The sequence below is a fragment of the Anastrepha obliqua genome, chromosome 2 (assembly GCF_027943255.1).
Source record: "Anastrepha obliqua isolate idAnaObli1 chromosome 2, idAnaObli1_1.0, whole genome shotgun sequence".
Classification (NCBI taxonomy): Eukaryota; Metazoa; Arthropoda; class Insecta; order Diptera; family Tephritidae; genus Anastrepha; species Anastrepha obliqua.
Window position 1 is genome coordinate 100173590 of NC_072893.1, and position 12405 is coordinate 100185994.

Genomic DNA, 12405 nt, shown 5'->3' on the forward strand with positions numbered 1-12405 from the left:
ACTACAACATGCAATTAAAAAAAGTCAAGCGGAGAGCTTTAAGTAGCTGTGCAATGATGCGGATATAAACCCACGGCCCTATTAGTCAAATCCCCAATCATGCTCAATCGAATTGTAGTGACGCTGTTTCCCCAGAGACCGAGGATCGAGAGAATAGAAGCTGCGGAATTCGTCAACACTCGGCAAATCCCAGTCGTATCTGCATCAGAGATAATGGAAGTGTGCAAGAAATTCGAAGATCGAAAAGCAGAAAGGTCCTCTCAGGATGCTAAGAAGTTACTTCTCTTATAGGGATATGACATTTATGTAACATCATGTACGACAAGGTCCTTTGCTTACCAGTACCCAGAGAAGTAAAAATAATAGGCTTTGCGGATGACATAGCAATAGTGACGATAGCTAAGCACATACAGGAAGTAGAACAAATGAAGCAATAAAACCGTCTGGGCAAATGCGGTGAAATTGAAGGGAAACAAAGGAAAGTTACTGTCTGTGTATAGGCTAACTGCCCTAAGTGCGGCGTTTGTCATAGATGGCATGATACCAGCAGATATACTCGGGAGTAAATTGAAACGAATATCCGACAGATGTGCCGCTGATGCCGAAATAAATAAAAAAAGAGGTGAGAGAAGAGGAAAGACTTGTTTCACTACCAATGTGGCAAGATCGATAGAACACTTTCAGTAAAGAGCGATAAACCTATAAGCTGGTTCCTGAGTAACGACCATGGCTCAACCATAGTTTTAGTGATATCACGCGTCACAGTTCATTTCTGGACACGATAGCCCTTACTGTCCTTCAACATTTCAGAAAACGCGGAACATGTCAGTTCCCACTGTCCACGGTTTACGGAAGAAAGAAGGCTCCCAAATGTAAACGACATAGTTTACTACATGATGGAATCGGAAGAAAGGGGGAAGGAAGTAGCTACATTCTTTACAAGAACTCAAAGAGAGCTAAGATACATTGAGCAGGCGAGAGGACATAATGCATAGAAACTGATGAAGCAGTACAGCAAAGAGAGGTGGAGGAGACGGAGTTCAGGGTTAGTACGTAGGCGTACTCTTTTGCAAGTCCAGCACAGTAAGATAATTACTGACTGGGCGTGGTCCCAAATGAAGTGTATCTTTAGCAACCAGTATGAATCGTACATGCCGTTTATGTGACGGTATCTATGCAAGAACCCCATCGATAATAAAAAATCCAAGCCCCATATGATGAACATGTGTGCGAGCCGCTCGCTGAAAATATTTGTTCGTCGTCTCTACCCTACTTAAAACGAATCAATTTAAATGGCCCTATACGACGGATCATACATTGCATTCCCAATTGGTTCCAGTCTTGCCCTCCGTTACTTTTTTTTTAATTTGAAAATTTGAATCTTGCTTCCCATTCCTCTTATAGACCAATTAATTGACGTTTGGGGCGCATAACTATCAACGATGCACGATGCAGTCAAGAGTGCAATTTCCCTAAAATACCTCCGAATCGCAGATTGTAGATGGAGAGACCAGACGAACTGCAAAATGAGCAGAACGTTATGGCCCACCTACAACCTTAAGCAATCGTCAACATTGATAAACATGAAACGACGGGACACCTGTAGACTAACGGCAGTCATAACTGGCTTTTGGTCTGTGGGAGAACAAGCAGCCAAAATGGGCATCCCTCACAACACATACTGTCACAGTTGGAAACACCCGGAAGAAAAGGAAACAATCTTCCATTTCCTCTGCGAATACCCTGCCCTATGGAAGGACAGAATGTTAACCCTGTGTAAACCGCTGTTCGAGAGTCTGGAACAGCTGTCTGGCTTAGATGTCAACAACCTGATAAGGTTCCTGAACCGCACAGACTGGATATAGTCATGCTGTGAATAACTGGTAAACAAGTTGGTAACGAGGATGTGGCAACAAAATGGGGCGGAAGCGCCAATAGGATTCTGGAAGAATCACCACTTAAACCAACACAAAGTACGGAGTCATGTAGTCTGTGCAACATGAGCTCCACTTTCCTATTGACCTGTGACCGAAAGTTCTGCAGGTGAATACTCCAGCAGCCACCAACCTCCTCGCGAATTTCGCTGCCACGTTTTTCGCATCACCGAATAAGCTGCTGTGTCTGTCGAGTCTAATTGTATTCAAGCGCGTTGTCAAAATATGGCCAGTTGAGCGACGAAATGCTTTCATATGGAGATCATCTCTAATTATTCTTGACATGGATCTGGTGAATACATTGATTTCTCTGGACACGATTTTCTGCTTTCTAAGGGGATTTCTCCAAATACTTTCTCGAACTGCTTTTCTGGCTGCACTGGTTCGAACCCCGCGAGGACGACTACTTCTTCTTCTGTCTGTCACTTCAGATGTTTGCGAAAAACAATTGATTGTGCGGTAAACAAACATTCTCGAAATATTAAGTTTTTTCAGCAATTGGTAAATCTCACTTGCACTTTTACCTGCAATAACTGCAATTAAATTTTCCTTAGCTTCTCACTCCATTGTCAACCACCGAAATTTGCCATAAAACTGAGTGTAGTAATTCATGTAAAGACAATGAATACGAACCAAAGCAAAAATAACGGAACTTTTTTCTGCAGCATTCTAAAAGTTGTCATAGAATTTTTCGCAAGAATAAGTATATTGAACTACAGAATACAATGAATAATAAACACTTACTTAAACTATCTGGTGCGAAAACCAAAATATCATACTTTTAATGGATTTCCCAAAGTACTGAGGTAGTTTCTAATTATAAGCCGTACACAAAAGCATTTGATCGAGTCTTGCTACGTGCTATAGAGGTCTTAGGCAGAAAAAAGTGCACAGCAGCATAATTGCAACTATCGCCGATCTGAATACGAACAATACAACGTGTATTAATTCGAATGGACAATTATGTGCGACTCTACAAATTGCAACTGGCAATGGCGATAGGAAGAAATCAATTGAGTGATCCTGACTAGGAAAATATTATGGAAGTAAAAGACGTTGGGTTAAGATTATCTAAGACTAAAATGGTGATAGAAAGTCCTCTGACAAGTCATATTGGGTTCAATAGAATAGCATTAAAACTACTGATGGAGTTCTGCACCACGTATGGGAAAGCGAAGACGGAAATCATGCCCGTAATCTAATCATAGTTCCTAAATCCAGAATTACATCCATGTTAGAACAGTTCTCCAGGTTAGAAAGCTTCTCCAAAATTGCAAGCCGCCAGGGAAGGCCCACTCAAGATGATTAAAAGTTTGAATGATGTAATGTATCATATACAACAATGTAAAACTGGACAGAGGAAAATCAAAGTAGGTCACCTGGGGAGATTGAATTGGGTCGAAGAATTTGGTGTCTAATCGGAACGATGGCCCGTGTCGAAAAAAGTTTTTAGCAACTCATTTAATACCGGCTGAAATTTTTTGTGTGTCTTGTTGACATTTAGTAGAATAAAACAAAAATAGTCAGCTGCGCCGTAGAGGGGAGAATATACGTCAGCTGAACAGGCCAACTTGTAAAATAAATTAAAAAGTAAAATTACTTTATGCCGATTGAATTTTTTTTTACATAATTTTGGGCACATATGAAAATATGATAATGATGGTCAGCTGCGTTTATAGCGGTGGGAAGACCGTCAGCCGAAGCAAGAATGTATCATTGTGTTCATACATTTCGGCGGGGCGCGGAATTTTCAATGCAACCATGACGGTCTTCCCAACGCAGCTGACCATCATTATTATATTTTCATATGTGTCCAAAATATTGTAAAAAAATTTCAATCGGCATAAAGTAGTTTTATATTTCAATTTATTTTACAAGTTCGCCTATTCAGCCGACGTATTTTCCCCCCTCTACCGCGCAGCTGACTATTTTTTTTTTTATTCTACTAAATGTCAACAATACATGAAAAAAATTTCAGCCGGTATAAAATGAGCTGGTAGAAATTTTTTTTCGACACGTTTCGTACCCTCCCACAATCACACCCACCGCGGGTGCGCCAGCTGACGTTCACTTTCGTTATTCATGAAAGCTAAATCACAAGTATAGTCTAGAATTTAACGATATAAAAACGCAGTCCAAAATCGACCCCTGGCTCCCGGACTACTAAGGGCATTACTGCCTCTTAAGCGGTTCACCCGTGTACTTCCAACCGCTATCTCGTTTTCCAGGATACAACTATATTGATTTGACTCTTACTTATGCACGTATGTATATACATAATAGCGACACTGCAGCTCCGTTGCGTTGAGGTGCAGCCATAAGTTTTTTGTCTAATAGGCTTAACGTAAGGCGATTGAGTATATTTAGTTTAGTTCATTTTTTTAATATAGAACGTGATCGTATGCAATTCAGAGATAGGGCATATTCCGATATTTTTGTATACTAAATGAAATTAACTTAAATTTAATAAAGATTTCAAAGCAATCACAAAGCATCAGTTGTTTTAATTGGAAGGTGGTGCTTGATTTCACTGCCTAACAAGCACATGACTCAACACTGCCAAAGATACCCACCAAATACAGCAAACTGGGAGGATTGGTTAATCAAGTAACGAAAGCCATGAATAGTTCTTTAGAAGCTGGATGCCCGTTTGTACGCCATAGAGGCAGGACAAAACCATCTTGGTGGACAAAACAAATAACCGCGTTACGAAAATCTAACAGAACTTTATTCAAGGAGCTGCAAAAATAGGCAGGCAATTATTTTTGAAACTAGTTGTAATATCCAAAATCTGATAATACATATATCATAAGAGTAGTCAGAACGTCGTATTATAACTGTTAAATGAAAGTACTTAATGAATCAATTGGTCATTACTTTGAAATGTATATTAATTACAAGAACTTAAAGTTACATGACATTAAATGAACGAAACTTGGCTTTAAAATTTGAATGCTGTAGCATTCACCTCATTTTGCATCACTATAAAAATGAATGCTATAGCATTCACGTCCGCGAACGTGTTAAGAAAAATTCTTTGAAAGACACCATGTAGCCGAAGGGCCGGGAAATACATGGAATACGTCAAGTAATTAGTTTTAACGTCTCCTGCTAGACGCACACACCCAGGCAACAAGCCATTAGAGCATAACGTCTGGAACCTTGCGAAAGCAATTGCCCGACAATTTAGTCTACTCTTGGAATAGGGTGGTGTAATGACAGTACTGGGCCGTGATGAAGAACGTAAATGAACAGAATGGAGAGAACTTCATTTAATTAACGACTGGATAAACGAAAGTTAAACCTATACTTTTATAAAAAATATTAAATTGAATAAACATAAAAACTTAGTATCTACATATTTAAATAAAAACAAAAGATGGTTTCCTCGCATATAGTATATATATTTCATTATTGAAGATGAAGAATGAAATTAAAAAAAAAAAAATTCTAAAATTGGCTTGAATTATATGAAAAGATATTTCCAAAATAAATTTTAGACAACAATGTATTATAGTTAGAATGAATTCAAGTTTGAACACATTTTTTAATATGTGTCTCAAGTAATTAAGAGACCAACGAACTTATGTTGAATGATCGCCTAAAAAAACTTGTTTGAGTTCAACTAATAAAACCTAAGCCTACTTTACAGGGTAATTTTACGAACATCTTCCGATCTTTATTTGGAATCATTTTAACGGTACATAAATTTAAGTCACGTTCTGAATTCATGTACCAGCCGACAAAATGTTATAATGAAACATGATATTTTATTAAGTTTAAATATTAGGAGTTTAAGCAAAACCAAATCCTTCCGAACACTCGTGAATCGCTTTAAGAAGACTGCTGCGTAATTTCTCATACGACTTGTACATTGGCAAGTCCAACTGATTAAAACTGTAAAGAATTAAAAAGAAAATTTTTAGTAAGTCCAAAATTTGGTTTAGTAGTACATTTTGCTATAAATATTTGTATGCATATAAACACCTTAAATCTTAAAATATTTCTTTTTTCGTAAAATTTTGTACAATATTCTAATTTAAATAAATTACCAATAAAGTTGTCAAAGGAACTGCAACCTTTCAACTTATTTTAATTCAATACTTAAGAAAAGCAAAAAAGTATGGATTATCGATATTAAAGTTAAAGTTGTTTCTAATAGGAATCGCCTTTCGGCAGATAGTAGCACACCTCGAAAACATTTCTGCCTAAGAAAGCTGCTCAAAAAAAAAAAACAAAAAAAAAAACAAATAAAAAAATTAAAATTAAGAAAAAAAAGAACAAAAAAAAATAAATATAAATTTGAAATATTTATAGAATGTTAAGATTATTGTAACATTCTATAAATTTTCTAAATTTATATTATATGTATTTTTTTTTTAATTCAGGAGGAGGAATAGTTTTATGCCCCTGCACATGGGCTATTATGAGGAGCTTTTTCAAGGCCGAAATACCATTTGCCATTGCCTGCAGAGGGATGACCACCATCATAAAAAAAATTTCTTCTATGATTTGGTACTTTTACATACTGGCCCACAATGGGTATCGAACCTGGCACTACCAAGTGGTAGAAACGAACAAACTCATTCGACTCAGCATATTCTAATAAAGTTTTGGAACGTATTTTCAATGTTTATTTTCCAATGTTAGTCAAACAAATTAGATTACATATATTAAATTAACAATTGAACCTTGAATTATTAAACAAAAATTAATAGTAAGAAATATTAAAAGTGGTCCAAGTGAGAGAAATGTTAAAAGTACCCCTACTTACACTAATTGAGAAAAGAAAAGGTACAAGGTGAGATGTAGAGGAGGAAAAAACAACAAAAGTTCGCAGAGTACCTTCAGCAATATTCGACAATAATGAAACAATTCCTGTCTGAAGCACAGCATGCAAAAATACTTATAATATTTAGGAGTAAAGTGTTGCCCAAGTGGACAGAGAACACAAAGTATTTGCGTACATTTACAAAATAACGATATTTTAAGGCAACTAACACATGGGCTGAAAAGTCCCGGACCTAACAAAGAAAACACGATTTTTTGGTTTAAACGTAGCATTATTCATCAACGTAATTTCCATCAAGAAAACCGCAATCACTCTAGCGCCGCTCTAACATTTCAATACCACTTTTGTAGAACGATTTATCTTTTGCTTCAAAGCAGGTCTTAGTTTCAGCGATAACCTTTTCATTCGAGCGAAATTTCTCACCGGCGAGCATTTTCATGTAATTTTGTCATCATTCCAAACGATTTTGCGTTGCTTGAGTTTTTTTATGTTTTCTGGTGTTACCGCCTCATTTGGACGTCCACTGCATCATCGGCGTCTCTGCAACCACGTTAGAAGTCAGCACACCATCATTTTATTGTTGTTTCTTATGGAGTGGAGTCCCTATAACACTTTTGAACCCATTGATTCGTTTGAACGGTATTTTCTCCTATCCAGAAATTTTAACACGAAAATCGTTTTCATCCATTGTTTTGAAAATAACAAAAATTAGCGTCACTCTTAGCACAATAATTCATGAACTAATAAATAAAACCATGAAATTTTAACAGCCCGTCTTTTTAGGGCTATAAAGGTTAGTACTAAATGAAAAAGAGGAGAGTGCAATAAAACTAGTGCCATCAATGTGTTAGGCCCGGGACTTATCAGCGCATGTGTTAAAATACGGATAAAAATCGATTTTTTTTTTGCATGTTATTGTATTAGTAAAACATTTCAAAAATACCGCGTTAAAATTTTAAGTCAATCCGAGCAAAACTTTTTAAGTTATAGAGCATAAAGCCGAGCCGCCTCAAACATCTGCCGAGACGCAGCAGTTGCGCGCGTAGTCCGTTACAAACTTTAAACGCGGTTTTCTCGAACCTTTTTTTTTAAAGTGCGTAGTCATTGGCATTTGAAAACTACTCAACCGATCCTTTTGAAATTTTGCACACATATTTTACATATAAAAAAACTCCTCCCAACGTTTTTTTTCGCCATTTTTTTTTATATTAAAGTGGTTTTACACCTACAAAATGGCAGCATTTTTTCGTCAAAAATCACATTTTACTTCAAACGACTACCAAATGGCTGAAAATGAAAATAAATCGTCAAAATAAACGTTAGGGGGGAGTTTAACTCATACTTTAACTAAATTATTCGATTTTTTTGATTTCAGATGATTCTACGCTGAGATATGCTGACTGCTGCAAAATGTATTTTTGAAAAGACGTCTACGTAATTGGGCTCTCATTCGCTCATTTTGCAATATTTTTGCATGAAAATTTTATCAAATATTCTTGAAATGTTACTTTATAATATGCAACAACTTTTAATAAACTGACTTGAACCGTTTCGCTACAATAAATTCATGAAAAAGTGTTTTTTTAGCGTTTATCCCTTACCCCCCCTTAACAAATTAGCACGATTAGTAATGATACCATCACAAAAATAAGAAAGACAAGCACGCAAGAAGTGATATTGTGCATCAAAACTAGAATTAAACATAAAAAACCACCCGGATATGATATGCTGAGCGGTAAATCACTTATGGAGCTACCAATTGAGGCTTAAATATTCCTTAGAAACGTGTTTAACGGTATATTCCACTTACAATACTTCCCAAAAGTATGGAAAGTCGCAGAAAACATTGCGCTACCAAAACCGGGTAAAAACCCAACAGCTCTAACTTCATATCGACCTATAAGCCTACTTCCGACTATATCTAAAATTGCAGAAAAACTTTTACATGACAGAATTACCCCAATACTTGACACGAAAAATATCATTCCAGATCATCAATTCAGTTTTGGAAAAAAACATTCAATTATCCAACAAATACATCGAGTTACACAAAACATAATTTCAGACATGGGAAATAAACGATACTGCGTTGCTGTATTTTTGGACGTCGCAAAAGCTTTTGATAAAGATTGGCACAAAGTCCTTTTGCATAAAATTAGAACAATATTACCACTGGACTATTATTTAATTATCAAGAGCTACCTTACTGATCGATGCTTCTACATTAATTACAATGGCAAATACTCACTCTGAAAGATCATTTCAAAAACAAATAAAGGAAAAATTTCGACAATTACATTGGCTAGTAGGTAGAAATTCTAAGCTATCTATTTCCAACAAACTTTTAGTATACAACGCGGTCATTAAACCGATCTGGACGTACGGACTTCAAGTGTGGGGAACTGGAAAAAGAACTCACATTAACAAAGTACAACGACACAATCAAAAATCGCACGTATAATAACAATGTCCGATAGGTACATAAAAAATTATGTCATCCATACAACGTTCAATATACCATCAATCAACGAAGAAATAAAAGCGATATTAACAAGATATTTTAACGAAAGAAACCAGCACAAAAACAAAGAAGTCAATACATTCTGACAACGTGAAAGAAGAACTTTACGACGTTTCCAATCCGACCAATTGACCTATTAAATTAAATATCAATTCTCGTATGCTAAAATAACTGTTCTGTGTAAAATGTAACTGCTATCCTAAATTGTAATCGCTGTACACGTCTTGGCACTGGCCATGATGAAATATAATATATTATATAATCTTCCTAACTAATTATTAAAAAATGTACTAGATGTCAATATGACAGATGTATGTAGGAAATAAAATAAAAAAAAATAAAAAGATGAAAATAATCTGCATAAACATCACATTAAAAGTTTACACGAATCTTTAAAAACCCATTGTTCAATGTATGACGCAAAATTTTTTTAGTTTGCGCAATTTTTATCCACAAATGATACATGAGACTTTAGCTATTGTAATATATAACAAATATATATTTAGACACTCATGATAATTTACAATTTTCAGGAGCATAGAGACACACTACCATTTTTTCATTTCCATGGCAGCCGGTTTCACGTTAGCTGAATGATTCAGGTTTTTCCCCGATTAAGAGCTACCGCCCCTGTAAACAGCCCTATCTAGTGCACCTTGCCTCAACTTTCGTCTATCGTCACTGGAGCAGCTCCATGTAGCAAGACTGCTCCAAAAACTTCTTCTCAGGGCTGGCATGGAGTCCACCCATGGAATCGAAGTGTATTTCTACTGTGTTTGCCAAATACGACTCGACCCAAACTCAACATAGGTTAGATGCAACCAGTGCGGCGGGCGGGGCCATCTTAAGATCTTCTCAGGTATATGGCCACGTTTTGCTCCCGTCGCATGGCGCCCTCAGCCCCTACGGCTTCCACCTCACGGCTTGGCGCAACCAACCAGCACCACAAATAGAACTTCCACGGTTCCACTAAGCTCACCCGACTAACACAACCCCTGCCCCCTGTGGCGTCCCACCACAACCCCCTTCTACTTCCCGCTAAAACCCCCGTGTGTGGGCAAACCAGCAGCTCTTAGTCCCCGCATAGTCTAATCTGTTCCTTGTGTCAAATGCAGTTCTTGCAATGGCTAGTGCCGCTTTCGGAGGTGCGCTAGCCTGCGCACCACCTAAAATTGGATACGTAACTCATTGCCCACTGTTGTAGAGCCCTGCACTCGCAACCGCGCGGCGACTACCACCATCAGGCCACAACAACAATAACGGAATTTACAAATTGGCATTCAAGCCTACCAAACGATTTTAGAAGACAGCTTTTGGCAGAGCAGATAGCCGATTCGACATTCTGCACAGTTACGTCGACTCTCCATCAGGATAGTGGGCAATTGCAGCAGCTGACCTGCCTACTACTTGCCCATTATCGTCTCGAACGAAAGACCTGTTGACTTTGTTTCCGCGAATCCCTGGACCTATGTTAACTTATAACAAAGCTCATTGGGACGGCTTCGCGGCATTCACTGAGGACATTTTCGCCGCTCTCCCCATCCATCGAGGTGCGCGTAGGAGAACGTGCATTCGAAAAGGTGACCGCTGCTCCTGCGAGTCGCTTCATTATTGCTGGAAAGATCTGGGACAATCATCCCAATTTCCCATCTACACCAGCCTGATCCCGAGGATTTCCGAATAAGGGATCTCAATTTGGAGATTCGGCAACTGGTCACCCAACATAACCGGATAAAACGAGAAGAACACCTGAAGACCTTCAACTTCATCACTATTGTGAGTAAACTCTGGTCAGCAGTAAAGTCCCCATCGAATCCGACGAAGTAAAATGACATGATCACTTTTAGCGGTTGCACCTCGTCGGACCCGAAGAGATATGCGAGCTATTTTACCCGGCAAATCTTATTGCATCCTCCGGTCGATAGGTCCAAGCATCGTGCTACCAGAAGGCTGCACAAACTGCCCAACAATAGTGCACAACTTACTTTCTCTAGCGATGAAGTCCGGGTGGCCATCTAACAAGCAAAAGCTTCCAAAGTCATTGGCTCTGATGGACTTAACATTCTGATGTTGAAAACCCCTAAAAGGATTCCGCCGAATGCACAGTACTACGACAGCCCTCACCACCATACACACTAAAACCAAAACCGAAACCCCCCTTACGAGAGAACTGTGCTAGTAGCGCTGAACCTGAAAAAGCCTTTCGACACAGTCAGACACTCCACGCTACTAGATGATATACTACAGTCGACCCTCCCGTCGGGACTGAAGAGATGGTCCGCGAACTATTTGAGTGGTCAGCCATTCGTCAGTCATCTTTCAAGATCAAAACTCAAAACATAGGAGGATAAAGCAAGGTGTACCGCAGAATGTTGTCCTTTTACGCTTTCAACTTGTACATATCGAAGTTCCTCCAGCGACCAGAAGGAGTCTCACTGGTATCTTATGCTGACTATTATCCCATAATGGTGTCGGATATCACCGCTGCAGACATTTGCTACAAAGTATTACAATTTTAATCGATTTCACACTGTTCATAAAAAAATTCACAAAAAACAAACGAATTACGTGATCCTTAAAGGAGAGGGTGGTACACCCATACGGTGGTGTTTAAGTAGAAATAAACTAGGGTTTAAAAATACTAGTACTCAACATATTCGAAGATGAGGATTTAAAAAATAAATGAAAATTTAGATATAATGCTCTTACCAAGTATGCGCACATGGCAATCTATCAGTTGATCGATCATCACGATGAATCTGGAACCTCTGAATACCGTTCATGCCTTCTAAAGACCCAAATCCTTGCAGGGGTACTTTTGACGTTCCAGTAACAAATTGCAAAAATTTAGCTCTATCAGCTTGATCAAAACTGCGCAAAGCTCTCCAGAACCATTGTATCTGCAAGATAATATTATAAAACAAGATTCTGGATTGTTTGGCAGAAGGGTATGAACCTATTACTAGCTAATATTACCTGCAATGATTTCGAAGTATATTTATGGTATTCTGTGTTTGCTCTAAGGTCTTCAATATCGATATCAGGCAAACCAGATATAAGTAGTTCTAGTTCCTGCTCATTGAATATTGAAATTAAATGTTTCGGTATAATATCATAAAATCCTTCGAGGAATGCATCCAATCTTTAAATTTAGAGTA

At 37.9% G+C, this 12405-nt stretch overlaps 1 protein-coding gene across 2 annotated transcripts in view; it reads right to left on the reverse strand.

The window, feature by feature from the left end:
- Window positions 1-5579: 5579 nt before the first annotated feature.
- LOC129238852 (E3 ubiquitin-protein ligase HUWE1) overlaps window positions 5580-12405 on the reverse strand; it is a 52710-nt gene continuing 45884 nt past the window's right edge. For both annotated transcript variants that reach the window (XM_054874070.1, XM_054874068.1), the window contains exons 10-12: window positions 12224-12389; window positions 11957-12147; window positions 5580-5831 (exon numbers count right to left, since the gene is read on the reverse strand). In XM_054874070.1, coding sequence (XP_054730045.1) covers window positions 5729-5831; window positions 11957-12147; window positions 12224-12389 — 460 coding nt within the window. In that variant the 3' untranslated portion in view covers window positions 5580-5728. The remainder of the gene's footprint in view (window positions 5832-11956; window positions 12148-12223; window positions 12390-12405) is intronic.